The 23,667-nt window shown below is 58.0% G+C and overlaps 2 protein-coding genes across 6 annotated transcripts in view; one reads left to right on the top strand and one right to left on the bottom strand.

Annotated features, from left to right (window-relative positions):
* GSE1 (Gse1 coiled-coil protein) overlaps nt 1–9,860 on the top strand; it is a 387,275-nt gene extending 377,415 nt beyond the window's left edge. For all 5 annotated transcript variants that reach the window (XM_059150773.1, XM_059150769.1, XM_059150770.1 and 2 more), the window contains 4 exons: nt 694–1,065; nt 2,603–2,872; nt 5,529–5,632; nt 6,289–9,860. In XM_059150773.1, coding sequence (XP_059006756.1) covers nt 694–1,065; nt 2,603–2,872; nt 5,529–5,632; nt 6,289–6,423 — 881 coding nt within the window. In that variant the 3' untranslated portion in view covers nt 6,424–9,860. The remainder of the gene's footprint in view (nt 1–693; nt 1,066–2,602; nt 2,873–5,528; nt 5,633–6,288) is intronic.
* A 1,830-nt stretch (nt 9,861–11,690) lies between these two features.
* GINS2 (GINS complex subunit 2) lies at nt 11,691–23,415 on the bottom strand. Its single transcript, XM_059150774.1, has 5 exons — nt 23,221–23,415; nt 22,630–22,744; nt 15,484–15,583; nt 12,453–12,579; nt 11,691–11,993 (listed from the first exon to the last, which is right to left on the bottom strand). The coding sequence occupies exons 1-5, from the start codon at nt 23,308–23,310 to the stop codon at nt 11,868–11,870; spliced, it is 558 nt and encodes a 185-aa protein (XP_059006757.1). The 5' UTR covers nt 23,311–23,415; the 3' UTR covers nt 11,691–11,867.
* Between the last annotated feature and the right edge of the window lie 252 nt (nt 23,416–23,667).

Below are 23,667 nucleotides of genomic sequence, written 5' to 3'. Positions count from 1 at the left end.
AAGCTGCCCGCACAGCTGGGCAGGCTGTCCTCGGGACAGAGCAGGACAGCAGGACAGCAGGGCCGGGGGCTGACGGGGAGGGTCCCGGCTTCCGAGGGGCCGTCCGCGGTCGCTTGGTGCCGTCCCAGACGCCACCCGGCTGGGCCTCAGAAGCCCCGAGCCCCAGATCCCGGTACGGCTGCCCCTGCCCTGCGGCTCCTGCCGGCCCCGAGCTGGTGCGCTCTCTGGTATCTCCGTCTTGCTTGTTCTGCCCTGCAGGCCTCTCCGATACTTGCTTTCACGCCTCTTCTGTCTGTCTGTCTCTCTCTCTCTCGGCTTCCATCAAATCTCGCTGCGCTGCTCCGTGGAACCGGAAATCTCTGTGGTCCGGCCCTGTTCCCAGATCCTAACATGGTCTCTCTTACCGGGTTGGGGCACGTTAACATCTCCCTTGTGGGTGACTTGAAGCGACCTGCTGCTTCCTTCAGATTCTCTATCTTCCCGGCTGCCTTCCCGGGGCACCATTCAAGGAGGGACTCGCTGCGGCACGCAGCCCCCCCCGCCCCGACCGCGCGCACTCACGGACGCCGAGCTGAACGGCCCCCCGGGTCGTGGTTCTCTGCGCTGGGTCTTGATTACACTCAGCTCTGGAGGTCAGCGCCTGGCCGGTCACTCCCTGCTCTCACCGTTGTCCTCGCTTTCTCTCTCCAAAAGAACCAGCCACGCAGCAAGCCTCTCTCGAGACGGAGAAGCCTGTGGGTGTCGCTGCTTCCTTGTCTGACGTCGCCAAGGCCACGGAGCCCGGGAGACTGGAGCAGCTCCGGCCCCAGGAGCTGTCGCGGGTCCAGGAGCCAGTGGTGCCCAGCGGCGAGAAGGCCAGGCTGAGCGAGGCCTCCGGGGGCAAGAAGAGCCTGAGCCTGCTTCATCACATCCGCGGCCCCGCGCCCAAGGACGTCCCCGTGCCGCTGTCCCACAGCATCAACGGGAAGAGCAAGCCGTGGGAGCCCTTCATGGCGGAGGAGTTCGCGCACCAGTTCCACGAGTCTGTGCTGCAGTCCACCCAGAAGGCCCTGCAGAAGCATAAAGGTACTGAGGCTGCCTGGTCTGTCCCTGTCCCTGTCCCGCTCTTGTGTCACCAGAGCGGCCGGCGGGATTTCCTGGAGCACCGGGCTGCATCGGGGGTCGCCCTCAAACTTCAGTGTGCACGAGGTGCCGGGAGCGCTCCGTGGCTGGCAGGTGCCACTGCTGCCACTGGCCTGCCGACCCCAGCTCAGGAAGAGTCAGCAAGGGCCGTCCTCTGAGTTGTAGAAGCCCTTGCTTTTCGCAAGGCCGGTCTCAGGCACAGGGAGGCTCTGTTCCTCCTGTAGCGCGAGCTTTCCCAGCGTTCCCGCGCACCCGGGCTGGCGGCTGTTCCTTCCAGCAGCCTCCGAGGGTACTCTGTGGGACACTCGGGCACTCCTCTTGGATAGCTTCGTGGAAGTCCCCAAATGGGGGAGAACAGGGGTCGCTACAGCTCGTTCTCGCTGAATCAAAGGTCGAAACTGCTCAGAGGGAGAACGCCCGGGGCTTCGGTAACAACGAGGGTGACGTTCCGTGTGCGCCAGCAGCCAGGAGAAGTAACGGGCTAAAGGGCGGTGGTGGTCACAGTCAGAGTCAGGAGGAGTTTTCTCGACTGGGTGTTTGTTGTGGATGTACTTGAACGAGTCCCGTTTCCAGGGAGAAAATATTTTGACTAGGTGACCAGGTTAAATACCCTTGTCCTCTTCGACACACGACGTCACGGGCTTTCCTGTGGACCCGGGACTCGTTTTTCCCGCCTTGTTTTACACCAACCCTTTCCTGACAGTACACTGGACTGTTTTTTCAGGGTTGTTTTTTTTTTTTTTTTTTTTTTTTTTAAGATTTATTTATTTTTTAAAAAGAGAGAGGCAGAGGGAGAGGCAGGCTTTCTGCTGAGCAGGACCCTGGATCACGACCTGAGCCTGTGGCAGACCCTAACAACAGAGCCTCCCAGGCGCCCGCATTCGTTTACTTCAGAGAGTGACACGGAAGGGTCAGGGGAGAGGGAGAGCGAGAAGCCCAGCCCCACACAGCCCCGCACAGAGCCCCACACGGGGCCCCATCCCAGAGGCCCAGTGTCTGCAACCTGAACTGAATCCAAGAGTTGGACGTTCCAACAGCTGTGCCCCCCGGGCGCCCCCTCCTGAGGACTTAAAGCCTTCTGCGTCCTGCCAGTCCGGGCCGTGCAGGGCCATGCCATGGGGCAGTGCCGGCCTCATCGAACCCGGTCCCGGCAGCAGCCAGCAGGGGGTATGCCCGCAGCCTACAGGACCACACTCCCCGAGAGGGCGCTGACTAGTGTCCACAAGGGCCAGCTGCAGACCAAGTTCAAGCCCCGTTTCCTAAGACAGGACACGAGGTGCAGTGTCGCTCAGGGATCGGCGTGGCTGAGACCACACGCCCGTTAGGACTGAGTGGAGGAGACACACGGCTGTTGGGGTCGTCGTGGCTCTCCGACCTTTGCCCTTGGTTGCCACGTTCGACCTCTGGAGGGCACGGGCCTCTCCGTACCGCCGTCGCGCAGAGTCCCGGCGGCCCGTGACGAGCTGCTCTCCCCCCGCAGGGAGCGCGGCCGTGCTGTCTGCCGAGCAGAGCCACAAAGTCGACGCGTCCGTCCACTACAACATTCCGGAGCTGCAGTCCTCCAGCCGGCTCGCTCCGCCCCAGCACAACGGGCAGGAGGCCCCCCCCGGGAGGAAGGGCCCCCTCCCGCAGGAGATGGACCAGGACTCGGGGGAGGACGAAGACGGAGAGGAGGAGGAGGACGAACCCCCCAGGCGCAAGTGGCAAGGGATCGAGGCAATCTTCGAGGCTTACCAGGAACACATAGAAGGTACGTGGGGGAGGGGCCAGGGCCGTGGGAAAGAAGGTAAAAGGCAGCGGACTGGACCCATCTGTGTGGCTCTCCCTGCCCACCGGGGACTCTGCGTGGTGGCACGGACACTGCATTCCTGGGGCACAACTACGTAATTCTCGTCCGCTGCCCCGCCTGTTTCCCAAACCGTTCCTTGGGCTTCTGCGGGTGCCCCAGTTTATAGACTGGAGGCCACGGTCCCTGGAGGAACTTAAGTACCAGTGGCTGCCACCACTCAGTGGGACAGCACGGACCTGGGCCACGCCCTCCGTGCTTGCTGTCTCCCACCGCGCTTCTAAATGCCCTGGCGGTCCGGACTGTGGCTACACGCCAGCGTCCTGAAAATGGAAGGTTTGTGAATTTAGCGGAGCCCTAAATAGTGAGGCCTGGTCACTGCCCCGGCCTGCATGCTGGGCTGGTGCTTTGTGCAGGGGGCGAGCCCTCGGCCTTAGCAGCACCCCTCTCCTCCCGGGGCCTAGTGCTTCGGGGTGAGGGGCTCTGGGTAGGGGTCCCAGGGTCTACGTCCTGTCCTTGTGCTTCTAGCACGCTGGTTCCTTTCTCTGGTCCTCTGTTTCGAGAGGCGTCTGGCTCGGAGGCAGCAGTGCTGTGACTTTGGTGGAAGGGCCGGGGTGAGCGGGACGCAGGGTCAGAGCCTCCCGGACGCGGGCCTTAACCAGCCACAGAGGGGTTTTCGTTTTGAGCAGGGAGGGGAGCCCTCTTGTGCACTTGATTATGGAATGTCCTGATCGTTACAAATCCTTTGAAAAGCCGCTTTAAAGCACTGAGGAAAGGAATGCCTGCTTGTGTGGCCCCAAACAGCCTGTCTGCCCCTGTGCCCGCTTCCTCCTCCGGGAGGAACCCCGTTTTGAACTGAACTGCTCGCTCGGTCCATGGTGTTACCCAGTGAACCTGTGTGTCCAGAACCAGTTACGGGGCATTTTGTCAAAGTGAAGCGCGTCTGTCCGGTCGGGTTAGGTTCTTGGTGCCTCGCGGGGAATCCTTCCCTGCCCTGAGGACATGATTCTGGCCATAGTCTTTTGAAGTTCTTCAGGCTCTGATTTTGTTAGGCCTAGAATTCATTTCCATGCTGGACTAGGCAGAAATTCAGCCTGGTCTTTCCCCCTGAGTAGCCCATTACCCTGGTGGTTTATGGGGTACAGTTTTCCACCCCCCACCTGTGCCCAGGGCAAGCCGTGGCACCCCGCTCTGTATGGCCATCCCTGGGCTGCCCTGTGGGGTCACTAGCTCTGCTGCTGGCTGCGGAGAACGCTGGGACCTACACTTCTCTGGCAGCTCTGCTGCTCTCAGCCCTTGGGGTCCCCCTGTGTATTTTAGGGTCACCTTGTTTGTTGCAGAAAATTCTTGTTAGAATTTGCAGTTGCACTGAATTTACAGATTTGGGGAGAGTTAGTATTTTTGATAGCAATGCTATTTCCTCTAGGATTATTGTATTAAATTGCATTAAACCATTTCCCACCCCTTTTTTTGCCGTGAACATCATCCTTTTCTTAGATTGAGTTGTAGGCGTCAGTGGGATTATCATGGACTTTCAGTTTCTGTTTTTTCTTATTCCTTACATGGTCACAGCCGGTCAGATCTTCCATAAATCAAATTTAGTTTCTTTTTTGACTTCTTACTCTGTCCCACTGCCCTGCCTAGGACTGGCCTCTGAGCTACCAAACAGCACGGCACTAACGGGGCTCTTCTCTGGTTTATGAGCTGGGAAGAAATAAAGGTTCTTCTTGGAGACCGTCAGAGTTCATGGGGTACCTAGGCCTGCGGAGGGGACAGCCTTGTTTTTTTTCCCTTTTGGTGTTTTCTGACGTGGCCTGCTCCTTGCTGAATTCGTTAGTGCTTTTAATATTTTGCATCGCTCTCTTTAAGTGGCAGGAGTGCATCTCCCTGCTCTGCATTTGTTGTCGGTTGTTCCTGCTTCTGTAACTCAGTCAGCCTCTCCTGGCCTTTCACTGCCCTTAATAAGCTTCCACCAAAAAAAAAAAAAAAGTCACTTCTCGTTCCCATCAAGCCCACCACAGGACCGCGGGACTCACCAGGACAGCTGCCCTCCGGGTAGGGGGCTCAGCCTTCCACACTGCTTGGAGCCCCTGACCCCCTCTGGTGTTCAGGGGTCAGGGACTGTGCAGGGAGAGCTGTTGTGTTGCACCAACAGGAAAGGCTTCAGCGCAGAAACACTTCATAGAAGGCGTAGATTGGTCCCCGCAAGTCTGAAGTCGCTCCTGTTCAAACCAGGCCCAGGATCTTTGGGAAAGGCAGCGACCACCCTAATTAAAACCACTTGCAAAAAAAAAAAATCACTTGCATTGTCTAGGTTTACTCTGGCCTTTTTTTTTTTTAAGCACCTTATTAAAAGCTTTCATATCTAAGCTTTCTTTTGAAAACTGCATTTTAAGACCGTGAATTTACCCTTCATGACTTCTAACCTGTGCGTCTTAATATAAGCCTTTTGACACTAGGACCTTTGTGTCCTCCCCCCACGGGGTTGGATTTCCTGTGCGGTGCAGAGGGCCAGGGGCCACTGTGGTCCGGAGGACAAGTCTGGCCGCCTGGAGGGAAGGGCAGCCCTTCCCGGGGCCCCTGAGTCCGGAAAACATCCTGACGCGTCTTCTCTTTTCAGAGCAAAACCTGGAGCGGCAGGTGCTGCAGACGCAGTGCCGCCGGCTGGAGGCCCAGCACTACAGCCTCAGCCTCACGGCCGAGCAGCTCTCCCACAGCATGGCGGTGAGTCCCGGCCCCCACGCGCCGGGGAGGGGACTGGAAAGTAGCCGGGGAGCGGGGTGGTCTTCACACACCCCGTGCTGTTTCACCTTCCAAGCCTGTGTTCAGCGCGCACCGGAGTGGTGAAGGGGATGCTGCTCTGTAGGCTGCAGCTCAGAACCGTCGGCGGTGGGGGGGGCGGTGGGGGTGTCAGCCTGTCGGTGCTCCAAGCTGTAGCTGCGGGGGGGGGGGGGGCTGTGCGCACCCCTCGGGGCAGCTCAGACCCATGTGCGTCTCCGCTGCGGCGCTTGCTGAGGACGGGAGCGGAGCCGGCCCTGCTGCCTGCCCTGTCCACGCCCGCGGCACTAGCACGAGCTGCTCCCTGCCGTCCTGGCCTGTGGGGCCGGGCTGCAGATCTGGGCCGCTGCAGAGCAGCAAAAGTCCCATCGTGTCGGGGCGGAGTTCTGAACTCGCAGGGGTGAGCGTGAGCGGGGCCCTTGCGAGGAGCAAAGGCTGGGGCAGAGTTTGACCCGGCTCTTCCGGAGACCGGGGCCAGAGCTCTGGCTGCGGTGGTTTCTGGAGCCGGGAAGGTGCTCCTTCCCCCATGGCCCCCAGAGCACGCCTGCTGCACCCCCACCCCTGCCCCGGAGGGAACGTCTGACCCGAATCTCCCTGTGCAGGAGCTGAGGAGCCAGAAGCAGAAGGTCGTGTCGGAGAGGGAGCGGCTCCAGGCCGAACTGGACCACTTGAGGAAGTGCCTTGCGTTGCCTGCCATGCACTGGCCTAGAGGCTACTTCAAGGGATATCCTAGGTGACGGTTTCCCTTGCACTAGGCCGAACCTATAGTATAGAAATATTATCTATTTTATTACCTTGAATATTTAATATTTTTCACTGGGAGGTTTGAAGCTTAAAAAAAAAAAAAAAAAAAAAACCCACGAGAATGTGCCATGCATGAAGCAAAGGGTTCCAGGCTCCAGAAGAACGGACTCGCCTTGACTTCGATGCAGCTGAGTCACCTTTGTCCGCCAGCGAGCCACCAACTAGGACGCCCCTAGTTCTTTCTCCTGAAGGTGGTTTCACCCTTCCCCCGGCATTCTTTCTGGATCTGAAAGCGAAGGCTCCCGTACCAACACTAAGCTCCAGCGCCAGCGGCCCCGGGCGCCCGACTGGGTCAGACGGAGCGCGTCCGTCCCTGGTGTGGCCGGCCCGCGTGCCCCGAGACCCCGCTCGGCCTCACTCCTCCCCAGGACCGGGACCCGCTTCAGCGGGAAGAAGGTGGGCCGCGTCGCCGGTAAAGGGCTTATCTGTGTTACTTTTCTGCAAAATTTCCGAAGCAGCGGGTCCTGGGAGCGCACAGAGCAGCAGTCCCGAAGCCTCACGCACAGGCTTCTCCCCAGAACAGCTCGTCTCCAGCGCACGTCGGCGAACGGGGACGCGCAGAGCCCCGTGCACACACGCTCGCGCCCGCTGGCCGCTCCTGCACGGGGCTGTGTTTTCATACAGACGTAAATTTTGAGAGAAAAGTCAAAGGTGCTTCAGCCTTGTACTGTGTATATATATTAAAAAACAAAGTTTTGTATGTTTTTATTACTTTATTGTTATAAAAAGCCTGCCATTTTTAATATGTGGTCTGGGGGGATTTTTGTTTGTTTTCCTGTTTGGGGGTTTTGTTTTTTTGCTTTCATTTTTCTGGGCAAAAAAACTTGCTTTTAGTGTTTGTACTGCTGCTGGTCAGGACATTAAAATATTGAAGTGTTTTTAAAAATTAAAGAAGAAGAAAAGTAAAAGAGCTTACCACTGGCGCCTACCGCTCACTTCATTTTGAGTCGCACGGGAAGGTGAGGTAGAAAGCCACGTGCTGCTCCTGCTCCTGTCCCCGCCTGGCTCCGGGCCGCAAGAAGCACCTGGTGCTGCTGAGGAGGGGCTTGGCCCCAGGCGGGGGCACGCAGGGCCCTGCGTGTGCATGCGGCTCCGTTGAAAGGCCCGGTCAGGGAGGGAGCCTACAGCTCCCTGTAGGGTGTCCTACAGCAGTCTGAGAACAGGTGCAAAGTAGAAACTTTAGAAGCTTTATCTAGATGCAAAGCTTTGTAAAAGCCTAAAAGTAGGGTAAGCCACGTCTGAGCTGAACTTCTCCTCTTGAGCTGTCAGGAGCACAGGAGCAGCCAGGAAGCGGCACCGCCATCTCCGTGCAGAGCAGCGTGTCCCCCGCAACCCCACCACGGCTCACTCAGGCAGCGTCTAGTCTCCGACAGGGAATCCAGCCCAAGCCAGAGGCCAGCGCAGCCAGCGGTTGGTCTGTCGGGGGGTGGGGGCGGTGGCAAGAATCCTCATGGCCCCTGTCCCCTTCACCCTGGGTCAGGGGACAGGCTGGCCGACCTTCAGGAAGGCTCCGTGCCGTGATCAGCGGCCGCGCCCCCAGCCCCAGACCTCAGCTGTGCGGAACAGCTTGCTGGCAGATGGCACTGTGTTGCTCTATCTGTCCCCACACCGTTTGTGCTTTGTGCGTCTGCCAAGAATCTTCCAGTTATTAGCAAACTCAGACAAGAAGTGCCGCCAGTATTATCAGCAGTCAACAAGCGCCTTCCTCACCACAAAAACGACTTGAAGAGAACGAAGGTCTGTTCCGGGGGCCTCCTCCCCGGCAAGGACAGGGAGCGCAGCAGTGGCACAGGTGGGGACAGGCGTGTGCAGGGAGCGCTGCTGCCAGCAGGCAGGGGAAGCAAGTACGGAGTCTCGAGTCGGCGCGCTACTGCCAGTCCGCCGCTGGCGAGTCCGATCTCAGCAGAAAGGCCCGCTCATCAGCGGGGCAACAGCCAGAGCGAACAGGGAGCCCAGCCCAGCCCAGCCCAGCCCTTCACCAGCCGGGGGGCGCGGTGGTTCTCCACACTGGGCAAGGTCCCGGGGTAAAGGGAGGCAGCACCCAAGAGGCCCGGGTGCGCAGGCACACACTGTGTCCCTGAGCCGGCACTGCCCCTGTCCCTTCCGAGGGAAACCGCCACCTTGCCCCTGCCCTCCTCCTGTCCTCCTGCCTCCCGCTCTTGATCTGTAATAAGACAATCAGAATATAACCCGTCAGGTAGCGTGAAGACTCAGAATCATCTTTAGAAAACAGTGTCCCACAAGACCTGGCGCCCAGCCACAGTGTCCGCGTGGTCGTTCTCCGACGACGCGGACCGCACAGCGGCACCCGAGCCTCTGTGGTTCAGGTGTGCAATCTGACACGCACACGATCTCTGGAGCTTTCTGTGAGGCCGGGTCACATGGGGCTTAGGAGCAGCACAGCACACTCGCTCCAGAGTGGCTGTGCCGCCCGTCCCTGTTCCGTGAGCTCCCGCCTCGCGGCCCCTGCCGTCTGTTGGGAAGGGCACCCCGCGAAGTCCCAGTGTGGGGCTCCACGTGCAGTCAGGTCACTAGAAGCAGACCAGAGCCCCCCCCCACTCGGCGCTACAGAACCTCCCTTGGAAATGTTCTGTTTCGCATAATTAGAGCCAAATGGACCTAAGACAGGGTCCCGGTCCACTGTCCCAGACAAGTGGCGAGATGGGACCTGCCCGGTCTCGCCTGCAGAAAGCACAGGCTCAGCACCTACGTGGCGTTGAGCGTCCAACAGCGAACGCCCCTGAGGAAGTTCTAGGAATAGGAAACGGCGCGCACATGGGCGGCGGCCGAGAACTACGACACAAATCTCAAGTTCGTATGAGGAACGGTATTTGCCTCAAGTAGCTCAGTCACGCTGCCAAATCTCAAAAACCCTACATACACCCCCAGATCCTCCGAGCTGTTTTTAAGTAGGAAATTCCAAGGATCTCCCACAAGAGGGAGGGGTCAGCACAAGCCCATCCTGTCCCCGTAGGTGCGCCTTAGCCGCTTAGCAGCCATCCCCTCTCTCCCCGAGGAAGCCAGCTCTGGCTTCCTCCCCGCCCGCCGTGGTCTGTCTGTCTGTCCCAGCTGTCTGATCCAGCGAGACTCTGATCTCCGCCTTGACCCGAGGAAGACCGCGCTAACTGGTTGTCACTTGGCGTGTGCCCTGTGCTTCAGGGACAGCAGCAGAACCAGCACACGGGAGGGAGAGGAAAGCCTCGGTCACCCTGGGGGCGGTTTAGATGCTGTGAAATTAAACCTGTTCTAAGTGTACTTGTTTGAATTAACTGTATTGTAATATTATTTGTTGAATGTAGTAATTAGATATTTATGAATATATTCCTGTAATTTCTGACAACATCCAAAAAAATAAAATCTTCCTACATCACGTTAAGAGGAAAATCTTTGTTCTGACAGGGCCACAGTGGCGGGTGGGGGAGAAGAGCTCAGCCACGGAGCCTCCCCCGTCAGACATGAGGTCCGCTGGCCAGCGGCTTCGCCCGGTTTCAGGAGCACAAGGGTTTCAGGTGGGGGGAGCCCGAGGGTCCCCAGACCCTCCTCCGTGCCATGTGGTTTCATTCTGGCAGAGTCCCCAGGTGGAAAGGCAAGTCCCACCATCGGAAAGCGACCCTCTAGAACCATCCTCTTACATGACAGGGACTGTGTGCTTTGAGTCTGGCCCTTCGGTGTTCAAAGAACGACCCGAGCCGTTTCCAGAGGGACAGCGGCCCGGCCATCTGGGACGGAGAAACCGTGTCTGCAGAACAGGGTAGCTGGGCTTTGAACACTGAAGGGCAAAACCCGGAAGCTGTCCCGAGGCTCAGGCGACCGTGCGCTCACTCCAGAGGGAGAACGTGCTTGGCGGTGCCTCTGACACACCCAGCGGGCCGCCAGCGCTTCCGTCCCTCTAGGACTCTATAATAGACAATCGTTCCCGCTGTCAAGGTCAGGTCACTTCCAGGGCAATTCCAACCACTACGACTGAGAAGAGCTTCTCCTGGGAACAGACCCTTGGTTGAGACGCTGCTGCCTCCAGTCAGGTCTCCCTGTCCATCCCTCAAGAGCCGCGCTACGGGCCCGACGTCCCCCCACCCCACCCCAGCAGCTGGACTCCAGCCTCACACAACCCGGACCGCTGGTCCCAGGCCTTTCCCTAGCTGATACGAACCGGAGAGCTCTGCGGTCCTACAGGTCAGGGCCCTGCGGGATCTTCGCCCCCATCTCCCAGTCCCGAGCGGTTCGCCAGCACCAGCCTTGGCTCCTGCAGTCCCCGTGACTCCTTCATTCCCTGGGGTTCCTTGTGCTGCTCTCCTAGGGTCTCTCCCCTCACAGAGGCAGTTCGCGTGTCAGTGTTTGGGTCGGTTTTCCCTTTGCGTAACCCAAGGAGCCCGGAGCCCTGAGCCCTGCCAGTCGTCCTGCCACCAGCAAATGGGTTCTGAATCCAAATACAAAGGTGACATCTGGTGTGGTCTTGTCCGTTGCGGCTAGTTTCCCCAGCATTTCTCTCTCAGAGAAGGCAGCGTCGCCTTCCCAGGGTGAGGAACATCAGTGACCATCTGTTTCCACTGAAGGAGGCCAGTTGGTCGTGAACTTCCCCGTCTGGCCAGTTATGGTGCTGCTCGTGCTGGCGGCTGTGCGTGAAGCAGCCAGGGAGTTCCCGCCTTTCCTCCTGACAAAAATCCGCTACACCCTGACCCGCAGTAGCCCAGGGACAAGAGGCGCCCCCAGTGTCAGTCTAAAGGGCACCCCTTCCTGCCACATATCCCCATGTGGTCAGTCAGACCCTTCAGGCAACGGGACTCGCTCCCTGCCCTCGGCAGCAGTGCAGGAGAGAAAACCCCACGCCGGGTCTGGGGGGGGGGTCCGTCTCTGGGGGCTCCTATGGCAAACCCAGTCAACGTCTGCCGCTCATCTGCCGTCCTTCTGTGCGTGAACGAACTCTGGGGTGTCCAAATTTAGCCCAAGAGATCGGGATCAGAAAAGGGGAAAAAGCCCCGGGCCACCTCGCCACTCCCATGGTCTCTCTCTCAGAAAACACCCCTCGAGGTCACTGACTGTTCCCCCACAAGACACCTTGCCGGAGACCGCAGGCTCTGCCGGGAAAGTAACTCGTTTTGCCCAAGCTGCATTCCTTGCCCCGCAAACGAACGCGGCTCCCACAGACGGAGCTGGGAAGAGACCGTCTCAAGGACCAAGCACAAACCTGTTGCTTCCCAGCAACGTTATGAACCACTCCTTGTTTCATGACAGCTTCTCGTACATTCAGAAAGGATTCTAGAACTCCGAGATCACAGTACCTCAGTCGGGTCTCGCGCTCACACGGCGCCTGGTAAGCCTCCGGCCGGCAGGCGCACAGGCGCAAGCGACCAGCCTTCGCCACGGGCCGGGCCCTTCTCTAGAAGTCCTGGGACGGCGCGCCCTGAGCAGGCTGCAGGTTCGTGCGCAGCTTGTACATGTGATCGAGCGCTTGCGTGAGGAAAGCCCCACTCGTGTTGATCTCCATCAAGGTCAGGTTGTCCAGCTGAAACACAAGACAAGACCAACCAGGATGAGGGTCTGATTTGACAAAATGTACGATCTACGGGGACGCCTGGGTGGCCCAGTTAATTGGACAACTGCCTTCGGCTCAGGTCATGATCCCAGAGTCCCGGGATCGAGTCCCGCATCGGGATCCCAGCTCCACAGGAAGTCTGCTTCTCCTTCTGACCCTCTCCTTGTTCATGTTCTCTCTGTCTCTCTCTCTCAAATAAATAAATAAATAATCTTTAAAAAAAAGTACGATCTACGGAATAAAAGTGAGTAGCCGATGAATAATGGGGTTTTGGTTTAGTCACGTAGGCCGGGCACAGCTGGGAATCCCTCTGGCAGTGGTCCGAGCAGATGGGGTGTGGGGACCACTTGCTGGCTCCCACCGGCGGCCCCGGGCTTTGGGGGCACGCGGAAAGGGCCAGCGGCCACGGGAGGCCCTGCACACGCCTACCTTGGCATGTGCCTCCTGCTGCCTCACGAAGCTGTCGGCGGACACCCGCAGCTTGGCCATACGAGTGTCCCACACGTCCTTCACCAGGGTCCGGATCTCGTCTGCTTTGGGGATATTGTCCGAAGCGCTACAGAAGCAAGAGCAGGGCGACAGATCACTGGGGGGGCACTTGGTAAAGTAATGCGACAACCAGGGGGAAGTGGCCTGTGTGCTGGTGTCGGCAGGTCCCGCAGCAAAGGTGGAGCCCAGACTCGCAGCCCCAAGGTCAGGGGTCGTGGCCGCCTCCGGCTGAGCCAGCCAGGAGCCCTCCAAGTGGACAGGACTTTTGAAAACACAAGCAAAATGTGTGTTCCTTTGTTTTCAATTTTAAAATGTAAAAATTTTAGCAGTTAAGCTTGGTGCCAAGAAAACTCAGCCATGGGGACGCCTGCGTGTCTCAATCGGTTGGACAGCTGTCTTCGGCGGGGGGGCATGACCGAGCCCGGCGGTCCCAAGACCAAGCCCTGCACAGGGCTCCCTGCTCAGCAGGGAGTCGGCATCTCCCTCTCCCCCACACTTGTGCTCTCTTGCTAGGTCTGTAGCTATCTCGCTCTCTCAAATGAATAAAATCCTAAAAAAAAAAACCAACTTCACCACGATCCACACCGCCGTCTGCGCTCACGTTAAGCGGCTCACGGCGGCTGCGACACCAACTTCAGAGGACGAGCACGGAGTCGGAAGTCCTCCTCCCGGGGTGACCGAGTGTTCTGTGCTGCAGAAAATCCATCTTGAAGGAACCTGCTCCAAGGGCTGGCTCGGAGGTCACGACTGCCACTGCTCCCACGTCATTGACCCAAGGGCTTACAGCCCCCGGGGAAAGACAACAGCTCCATGCCAGGCTCTGTGCTCCGCATTCAGGGCATTTCTATCCTCCAGCACACTCTGAAGGAAGCACCACATCACTCCGCAGAGGAAACACAAGTCCACTTACAGAAACCGCAGGATAAACTGCAAATTAGTATAACCGAGCATCCCACCACCCAGTGAATTCTGGGTAAAAGTCTGAACAGGAGTCAGCGAAGGTCAGTGTGACAGCCGTCCTGTGGTGAGCTGCGTTTTGGATCCTTCTAGGCCATTCTTGTTTTTTGTTTTGTTCTGAAGGAGGCTCACACCCAGCGTGGAACCCAGTGTGGGGCTTGAACTCACAACCCGGAGGTCAAGACCTGAGCTGAAACCAAGAGTCAGACGCGCAGCGGACTGAGCCGTTCAGCGCCCCTTGTTGTGAGCAGTATTTTCAACTAAGCTTTGAAGGAAAAGACAAAACACAAGCTGAAAGCAGAAGCTAACACGGCCCATTGCCGGGCACGTTGGGAGAGCGGAAACGGCCTCTCTCCCTGCTGAAAACAGCTCGTGCTGAGCAGCAGGGAGTCCAGGGCTGCGAGCTACAGGACGGGTTAGACTTAGGAGCTATGTAGCGGGTTATACTTAGGATCCAAACATTTGGGTCTGATACTCTGAACAGCATGTTCAGGAACAAAGGACGGTCGATTTGTTAACGGACGTGCAGGACAAAGGCGAAAGTGGGTCCCTTGGCCAAACGAGCAAAAAGATCACAAAACCGAAGTTCCGACAGGAACTACACACGTAAGATCCTGAACCCCCAAAACTGAAAGTGAAGAGGCCCCTCACCTCTGCCGCCATGTCTTCCCTTCCAAGTCCCGCTGCCACAGAAGGCTCTCCACTTTGTCAAACGACACGCCCCAGCCAGCCACCGTCCCCAGAACATGCAGCCTCAGAGCAACGGCCTCAGCTCCCCAACGCCCTACCTGGCCTACATCAACCCCAACCGCTCCGCTCGCCCGAACGTGTGAGCCCGTCCACGCGTCCCCGCTTCTCCCCACAGCGTCTTCTTCTGCGGTGAATCTTCCCTCCTCCGAGCCTGGGAGCCCTTCAATGACACCGTCAGGCACTAGGGCCGCATCCCAGCATGGTCTAACAGCGGGGACTCACGGACTCTCACGCAGGCTTCATGCCCAGCGTGGATGCTGACACGGGTTCAACTGCCCAAGCCCGAGACCATGACTTGAGCCAAAAATCAAGAATCAGACACTTCACCGACTGAGCCACCCAGGCGTGCCGGTCCATGCCCTTTAGAACTTGGGGGCGGGGGGGGGGGAGGCGACTAGCGATTAGAAGATTACTGGTGACAAAAGGCGCGGGGACTACAGAGCTCCCAGGAGAACAGGCACCCTTAACCTGTGAAAGAGCCCCAGTCAGGGGGAGCCAAAGGACGAACAGACAACAGACGGGCAAACTGGACAGAGGACACGGTGTATGAAAGCCTGGAGGACCCTGGTATGTGAAGGGGAAGAGGCCGATGTGGGCCCAGAACCCAGAGCAGCAGGGGGAAGCCCACCGGAGCCACAGAGGAAGGCAGAGGGAGTCCGGCTAGGCAAAGCCCCACATGCCGCCAAGAGGACCGTGGCCATGACCCTGCACAGGCTCCGAGGAACAGATTAGCCACGTGGCAGCCCCATCTTTAAAAGTCCACTCTGGCTGCAACGTGGAGAAGGAATCAAAGCCAGTGGGGAGGCCGAACTGAACACGGGGAAGCAGGACGCTGCTGCCCTGCACCTGCTGCCACCGTGGGCTGTCATCACGGCCAGGGCTTGGAGCAAGTGGGAGCCTCTGGCCTTTCCTGTGAAACACGTGCCAGAACTCACATGTGCATAGTGAAGACCGGAGGGTAAAGCCTCGCCCGTGAAACAGAGCTGCGGTTAAGAAGGTTAGAGAGGAGAACAGAGACTCACTAGTGTCCAAGGTCAAGCGACTGAGCGGCGAGGAATCCCCTTGGAGCAGGAGGGCTGAGAAGGGAAGGACAGATGGGAGAGCCCCGGCAAAAGGGTGCGAGCGCGCGAGCGCCTCCCGCGTTACCGACCCAGGAGCTGGGGGCCGGGACAGCCCTCACCTTGGATCAGCATGGAATAGGAAGGAGAGGCAGGGTCAGGGCTGAGTGTCAGCAGCTCTGCCTCGCACGCGGCTCTGCACTTACTGATTCAGCAGGAGCTTGGTCAGTTCCATGTAGTATGGGCTGGGCATGGGGGTGAAGGTTTCTTCCTGTCGTTCATGCTCCCTGACCTTCTCCAACTTCTCTGAAATGGAGAAATGTACACGTTACTATCACCATACCCAAATATTCGTTGAAGCTTTCCAGTTTACCAAGTGTCTATTACCTGTTGGATCAACTAACAAAAACAGAGAAAACACTTTTTTTTTTACTTTTTTCTTTTTTAAGATTTTATTTATTGGACAGACAGAGACCACAAGTAGGCAGAGAGGCCGGCAGAGAGAGAGGAGGAAGCAGGCTCCCCGCTGAGCAGAGAGCCCGCTATGGGGCTCGATCCCAGGACCCTGGGATCATGACCTGAGCTGAAGGCAGAGGCTTAACCCACTGAGCCACCCAGGCGCCCCTAGGAGAAAACACTTTTTTGGAATAACTTATCACTCGATGATTCAGGGCCCATTTCCTCAAAAGTTTCTCTTATTGGGAGGGCGCCTGGGTGGCTCAGCTGGTGAGCCGTTTGCCTTCGGCTTGGGTCATGATCTCAGGGTCGTGGGATCGAATCCTGCATCGGGCTCCCTGCTCAGTGGGGGGCCTGGTTCTCCCTCTCTGCCTGCCGCTCTGCCTGCTTGTGCTCTCTCTGTCCAATAAATAAATAAAATCTTTAAAAAAAAAAAAAAGTTTTTCTTATAGAAGTTGGTAATTTCTTGTTGGCATTGGTGTGCCTGGGTGGCTCAGTGGGTTAAGCCTCTGCCTTCAGTTCAGATCATGATCTCGGGGTCCTGGGATCGAGCCCCGCATCGGGCTCTCTTCTCGGCAGGGAGCCTGCTTCCTCCTCTCTCTCTGCCTGCCTCTCTGCCTACTTGTGATCTCTGTCTGTCCAATAAATAAATAAAATCTTAAAAAAAAAAAATTCTAGTTATGTTGCTGCTCTGGCCTGCAGGATATATTACTGGAGAAACTGTGTCGGAGTCAGAAGTTCTTTTCTAGGGGAAAGAGACAGCATTCTATCTTTGATACAAAAGGTGATGAAAGTAACCAGTGACTGGAGAAATTTACTTATACACAGGGGTGAACCCTTGTTCAGAGGGAAGCAAGAGGACATAAACCGCAGCCCCTCTAAGCCTGGGGGTGAGATGTGGATCACAGAGGGCCTGAGCCCAGCATCTAGAATCCTGCAGTGGAGTCCCAATTCCACCCAGCAGCAGGTCCCCTCTCTCCTTGTCTCACAGGTCTGAGAAAGTCCTGGATCTGGACTGGCCACTGAAGCTGAGGGATACACTCACTACTGTGCTGGGGGTGGTGAGAACAGGCTTTCAGCGCTGGGCCCCTCCTCAGGGGCCCTTGGTGCCATGCCGAACCCAATCTACTGCCCTGCTCCATTCACACTCCCGCTCTTACCTGATGCCCTTCTGAGAGCCTGCACACTCCTGCCAGCTGCCAGCACACCGCCCCTCCACACTTGTCCCCGTGCACAATGGACATCCCTCCGGGTGTGTTCTGGAACTCCTCTCCGACCAGCACAGAACACCACCCCAGTCTCTCACTCAAGCTGGTTGTGCCTCACTACTTAACCATCCCATCAGCTCCCTGCAACATCTTCCACCTGAAGAAAATCCTAGGGGCGCCTGGCTCAGTCGGTTGAGCCCCTGACTCTTGATTTCAGCTCAGGTCATGAGCTCAGGGGCCTAGAATCCAGCCCCGAGTCAGGATCCCCAATAAGCAGCGAATCGTCTTCTCTCCCTCTGCCCCTGCTTCATGTGCTCTCTCCTTTGCTCACTCGGTCTCTCAAATAAATAAAATCTTTAAAAAAATAAAAATAAATAAATATGGGCTCCTGGGTGAGTCAGTTGGCTAAGCACCTGTCTTCAGCTCAGGTCATGATCCGAGGGTCCTGAGATCCAGCCCCGCATCAGGCTCTCTGCTCAGTGGGCAGCCTGTTTCTCCCTCTCCCACTGCCCCTCCCCGCCAGCTCATGCTCACTCTGCTGTCTCCTTCTCAATAAACAAAAAATTTTTTTAAGATTTTATTCACTTATTTGACAGAGAGAGACCACAAGAGAGGGAACACAAGCAGGGAAAGTGGGAGAGGGAGACGCAGGCCTCGCGCTGAGCAGGGAGCTCAATGCAGGGCTCGATCCCAGGACCCCAGGACCATGACCCGAGCCGAAGGCAGATGCTCAACGACGGGAGCCACCCAGGCGCCCCCAAACCATTTTTTTAAAAGTTAACTTCCTTTCGTCGACCACTCGCGTGGGTGCCTGTCCTCCCCCCGACCCACGCCGGTCAACGCCAGGGCCCACAACCTCTGCTCAGCCACGCCCAGTGGTTCCATCTCTCCTCAACCGTAACCATTCCTCCTTGACCTCAAAAAGATGACTCCTTCTCAGAGGATATCTATCACTTGATTTCTGGAACGCCACCCTGAGTCCTCACCTGGGATACCTCTGGGCAGTCCTGACTGCGTTCGGCACTGCGGTATAGAGCTCAGACCCTGCCCGCTTTACCGCCGAAACCTACACCCCACCCCATGTCCTCCCGCTTCAATTCAATACCATCAACGCACTCGTGAGGACTTCACACTTGCATATCCCCAAGTAAGCCCCTTCACCGACTTCCTGACCAAACACTCCGGCCCACGACCCTTCCACCCAGGTATTGGCTAGGCACCTCCGGGGTGACAGGGCCAAACCCCAGCTTCTGGTCCCTCCCCAGCCCTCATGCTCCTACAGCCTCCCCCGCCCAGGAGGCAGCAACTCTGTGTCTTTCTGCAGTTCGGGCCAGCGACCCTGCCTGTCCCTCTTCAGTCTCCTCTCAGATCCCATGGTCCATCCTTCAGCAAATCCTGCGGATTCTCCCTTCAAAACACACCGAGACAGGGCAGCTGGGTGGCTCAGTGGGTTAAAGCCTCTGCCTTCGGCTCAGATCATGATCCCAGGGTCCTTGGACCAAGCCCCGCATCCAGCTCTCTGCTCAGCGGGGAGCCTGCTTCCTCCTCTCTCTCTGCCTGCCGCTCTGCCTACCTGTGATCTCTGTCAAATAAATAAATAAAATCTTAAAAAAAAAATTTAAAAAACAAAAAACAAAACCACACCGAGACTCCAACCATGGGAGCTCTCTTCCAGCAGCCGCCACACTACTCGCCACCTGGAAACTGCCCGCTGCCCTCTCCCCACACACACCTTCTCCACGCGGCTGGCAGGTTCCTTCCTAGCACCTAAGTCAGAGCATGAAACAGCGCCTGCGATGAATCCAGCAGACTGAGGTCACCCGCGCTGGCCAGATGTGCAACCGGGAGCTCTCCCCAGTCTCAGCGGGGTCAGAACAGCTCAAGCGCTCTGGAGGGCTGGGAGGCAGCCCTTACACAGCCAAGCACGGTCTGCCCTATGACCCTGCGTATTTATCCAAAAGAAGCAACAAGTGTCCACAAGCTGACCTAGCCGGGAATGTTCCCAACAGCCTCACTAGCCACAGCCAGAAATGGGAAGCCGTCAAATAGCCAGCGGCCGAAGAACGGGTGACCCGACTGGGGGGAAAGGGGGGCCGCAAGTGACACGGCGCTGGGCAGCAGAAGATTGTGTAGCGCTACCTGTAGCCACAGGAATGATCCCAAAGCCAGTGCCAGCGCCGCTTCTGGGGGGCTCAGTGTTGAGCATCCGATTCTGATTTCAGCTCAGGTCATGCTCCCTGGGTCATGGGGTGGGGGGGGGCTCCGTGCTCAGTGGGAGTCTGCCTGGAGATGCTCTCCATCTGCCCTTCCCCCACTCACAAGGGCGCACTCTTCCAAATCCACAAATCTCAAAAAAACAAATACAAAAGCAAACCAGGGACGCCTGGGTGGTTCAGTCGGTTAAGTGTCTGCCTTCAGCTCCAGTCATGACCCCAGGGTCCTGGGATGGAGCCCCAAGTTGGGCTCCCTTGCGCAGCGGGGTCTGCTCTCCCTCTCCGTGTCGCTCCCCCGCTTGTGCTGTCAAATAAGTAAGATCCTTAAAACAAAACTGCCCCCGGCTCAGGTCATAAGCCCAGGGTCCTGGGATCGAGCCCCGCATCGGGCTCTCTGCTCAGCGGGGAGCCTGCTTCCTCCTCTCTCTCCCTGCCTCCCTGCCTCCTTGTGATCGGTCTCTGACAAATAAATAAATAAATCTTGAAACAAACAGACAAAAGAAAACCAGAGAAGTCAAGAGACAAAAACAGACTTACTAGGGGACTCCATTCACAGGACCAGAGCAGGCAGAGCCACCCCCTCTCCCGGCATAGCAGAGGGCGGCAGGCTCTCGGCCACGCTCTACAGACCAGCCAGTGAGGCTTCAGCACTGCCCACGCAGTGTGACCCCGGCCGTGAGAAAGCTCGGGCTCGCTCTCCCCACTTTTCTGACTGGCCTGCGAGGAGACAGGCTCTCACCCCCATCACCTTCAGCATGGACGGGCCAAAACGGCCAGAAGGAGATGTCGTGCTAAAAGCCAGACCTGGCGGGGCGCCCTGCCAGAGCCCCTCAGCAAAAGGATCGGGAGCTTCCCTTTGCCACAGATGCGCCAGGGCCACCGCCCACCCCTTTTCGGACCAGAAGGCGAAAATGCCCGGCAGTCCTTCTGAAACTGTATTTCAGGGCCTAGCTCATAGTGTCCCTGCTTTTTTTTTTCTTAGAGATTTCATTTATTTAATAGAGAGCAAGAGAGAGAGATAAAAAGAGAGAAAGGGAGAGAAAGCACAGGTAGAGGGATCTGCAGGCAGGGGGAGAAGCAGGCTGCCCGCTGAGCAGGGAGCCCGATATAGGACTCGATCACAGGACCCCAAGATGATGACCTGGGTGAAGGCAGACGTTTAACCAACTCAGCCACCCAGGGGTCCCAAAATGACATTGCTTCCAGGGAAGAGGTACCCCCAGCAGATTCCCAGTTGGGAGTGGATAATCAAAATCACTCAGAGGCTTTTCAAATGCTACATTCCCCCCGCCCCTTCCAAGTAAAATCAATGTTCCTTTGCTATAATGAGCCACTTTCGTCTCCGAGATAGGAAGATTGTGAAGGCTCAGGATAAAGTCTGTCTGCACTGCTGATACATTATTTTCTATTTTAAAGATCTAAGAGAGTCCTTGTGCACAGGAGTGGCGGGGAGAGGCAGAGTTAGAGGGAGCGGCAGACTCCCCGGTCAGCACTGAGTCTACCTTAGGGCTCGATCCCAGGACCGAGATCATGACCTAAGCCAAAGACAGACACTTAACCAACTGAGCTACCCAGGTACCCAGGTGCCCCCATCATTTTATTATTGATGCCTAATTAATGCACCATACCATTCACTCATTTAAGAATGTACAATTCAGGGGTGCCTGGGGGGCTCAGTCCTTAAGCATCCACCTTCCGCTGGGGTCATGATCCCCAGGTCCTGGGATCCAGCCCATCAGGCTCCCTGCTCAGCCAGAAGCCTGCTTCTCCCTCTCCCACTCCCCCTGCTTGTGTTCCCTCTCTCGCTGTGTCTCTGACAAATAAATAAAATATTTTTTAAGAATAAATAAGATGTACAATTCAGGGGTGCCTCAGAGGCACGGTCCATTAAGCATCCAACACATCCTGGTGTCGACTCAGGTCATGATCTCAAGGTCACGGGACAGAGCCCTGCATCAGGCTCATTGCTGAGTCTCTGCTTTAGGTTCTCTGTCCCCCCAGCTCTTGCTCCCTCTAAAATAAATCAATCTTTAAAAAAAAGTACAATTCAATAGTTCTTAGTATATTCAGGGTTGTAAGTGATCTTCATGCCTTTTCTTTTTTTCCACTTAGCATGTGTCCTAAGTTCCTTCAACTGCAGCCCGAGCAGGACGTCATTTCTTCACATGGCTGAATACTATTCCCTTGTTTGGACGATGCCTTGCTTTCATGTGTTCTGTCCACTGTGAGAAACTCTGCTCCTTCACATGCTACACATGGGGCTCAAACTTACAACCCCGAGGTCACTCACGACCCTAAGGACCAGGGTTGTGTGCTGTCCTGAGGCAGACAGGCAGCCCAATATAATTATTTTTGAATGTTAAAAAAAATATATGCTTCTTCAAAGTCCTACACTATTTTTAATTTTACTTTTATTTTAATTTTTAAGATGTTATTTATTTATTTGACCGAGAGAGAGAAAGCAAGACCAGGAGGCGGAGGGGGAGGGAGAAGCAGGCTCCCTACTGAGCAAGGACCCCCCCCCCCAACCTTGTGGGTTCAAACCCAGGACCCTGGGGTCATGACCTGAGCCAAAGGCAGATACTTAACCCACTGGGCCAGCCAGGTGCCCCACATGCACTTAATTTTATTTATTTATTTATTTATTTATTTATTTTAATTTTTATTTGGGGCACCTGGGTGGCTCAGCGGGTTAGGCGGCTGCCTTCAGCTCAGGTCATGATCCCAGGGTCCTAGGATCGAACCCCGCATGGGGCTCCCTGTCCTTCTGCCCCTCCTCCAGCTTGTGCTCTCTTGCTTGCTCCGTCTTTCAACTAAAATCTTAAAAAAAAAAATAAAGGTTTTTATTTGAGAGGGAGCGAGCACGCAAGAGCAGGGAGAAGGAAAGGCCGGCTCTCCGCAGCGCAGAGAGCCCAACGTGGGACTCCTCCCAGGCCCCGACCGTGACGCCAGAGGGCAGACGCTTAACCCACCGAGCCGCCTAGGCGCCCCAATATTCCTGATTTTAAAGCAAGCTGGAATATCTTAAAACCAACATCTGCGCGACATTTGGTGTGGACGCCTCAAGCCGACACGACATTCGTCACCGCAGTGCGCAGACTAAGAGGCGACGCTCCAGCCGCCCCTGACCCCCAGCCCACCAGCCGCTGACCCCCGGCCCACCAGCCGCTGACCCCCGGCCCACCAGCGGCTGACCCCCGGCCCACCAGCGGCTGACCCCCGGCCCACCAGCCGCTGACCCCCGGCCCACCAGCCGCTGACCCCCGGCCGACCAGCGGCTGACCCCCGGCCCACCAGCCGCTGACCCCCGGCCCACCAGCCGCTGACCCCCGGCCCACCAGCGGCTGACCCCCGGCCCACCAGCCGCTGACCCCCGGCCCACCAGCCGCTGACCCCCAGCCCACCAGCGGCTGACCCCCAGCCCACCAGCCGCTGACCCCCAGCCCACCAGCGCCCGCCCCAGCCCGGTCCTCACCCACGTCCATCCACTCGGGCGGCAGCAGCCGACACTTCTGCCTCTGCTTCAGGGTCATGGCCAGCCACAGAGGCACTCGCACCGGTAAGCCCGGGTGGAAGGGCCCCAGCTCCCCCTGCGGGACGGAAACCCAGGCCGGTGAGACCGCACGCGACCACACGCCCACCGGGGGCCGGCGCCGCGCCAGCTGGACCCGACGGAAAACACAGTCCGGCGGCGGGCGCAGGCCCAGGGAGGCCGCCGCGAGCCCGCGCTCCCGACCCGAGCCGCCTCCCCGCACACCCGGCCGGCCCACCGGAGCCCGGTTTCCCGCCCCGAGAACCCGGGGACGCGGCCACCGGGTCCGCCCCGCGTCCGGCCCCGGCTCGCGCCCCGCCCCCACCCCGTGCTCCGCGGCCGCTCTGACCCCCCGGAGCCCCCCACGGGGTCGCCCCCAGCCCCCCCGCGCCCGCTCTGCCCCCCCCCTCAGGGACTCCCCCGGGTCAGAGGTCGGCGGGTCAGAGGCCGGGCGGGGGTCCGCGGACGCCCCGCACCCCACGACCGCCTCCCCGCGCGCGGCGGCCGGAGGCAAACGGCCGGGCCTGCCCTCACCCCGATGAGGTAGATCTTGTCTAGGCTGAAGTTGGGGATGACGGTGACCAGCTCCTTCTCGGCCAGAAACTCCACCTCCGCCGCGTCCATGCCGGCCACAGCGACCCGCCCGGGACCCGTCGCCGCCGGCCGCCCCCCCCTAGCCGCGGCGTGAGGGTCGGCACCGCCGCCGCCGCTTTCCCGCCAACGTGCCGGCCCGCCCCCCGCCCGGCGGAAGAAGCCTATAGCAACAGGCCGGCGCCTAGGCCAGCCAATAGCAACGCGGCGCTCTCCCCGTGGCGGCGGGAGGCGGGGACCATGGCCTCTTCTAGCGCACGGATTGGCGAACGTCAACGAGGCCGAGCAGACCACGCCCCACAGCGTCGGCGCTTCGTCCTCCTCAGGACAGGCCCGACCCCGCCCCTCCCGCGGCCCGGCCCCGCCCCTCCCGCGGCCCGGCCCCGCCCC

Source organism: Mustela lutreola, chromosome 16, assembly GCF_030435805.1.
Source record: "Mustela lutreola isolate mMusLut2 chromosome 16, mMusLut2.pri, whole genome shotgun sequence".
Classification (NCBI taxonomy): Eukaryota; Metazoa; Chordata; class Mammalia; order Carnivora; family Mustelidae; genus Mustela; species Mustela lutreola.
Note: the sequence above shows the minus strand (reverse complement) of the source record. Positions and strands in the feature narration are given on the sequence as shown.

Excerpts from the sequence above, each read along its gene's own strand:
- GINS2 (XM_059150774.1), bottom strand. The coding sequence starts at position 23,310 with ATGGACGCGGCGGAGGTGGAGTTTCTGGCCGAGAAGGAGCTGGTCACC. Across the intron at positions 22,745-23,220 it reads ACAAGATCTACCTCATCGGG|GGGGAGCTGGGGCCCTTCCA; the intron begins GTGAGGGCAGGC and ends TCCGTCCCGCAG. Across the intron at positions 12,580-15,483 it reads ACCAAGCTCCTGCTGAATCA|CGCTTCGGACAATATCCCCA; the intron begins GTAAGTGCAGAG and ends TTGCTTCTGTAG.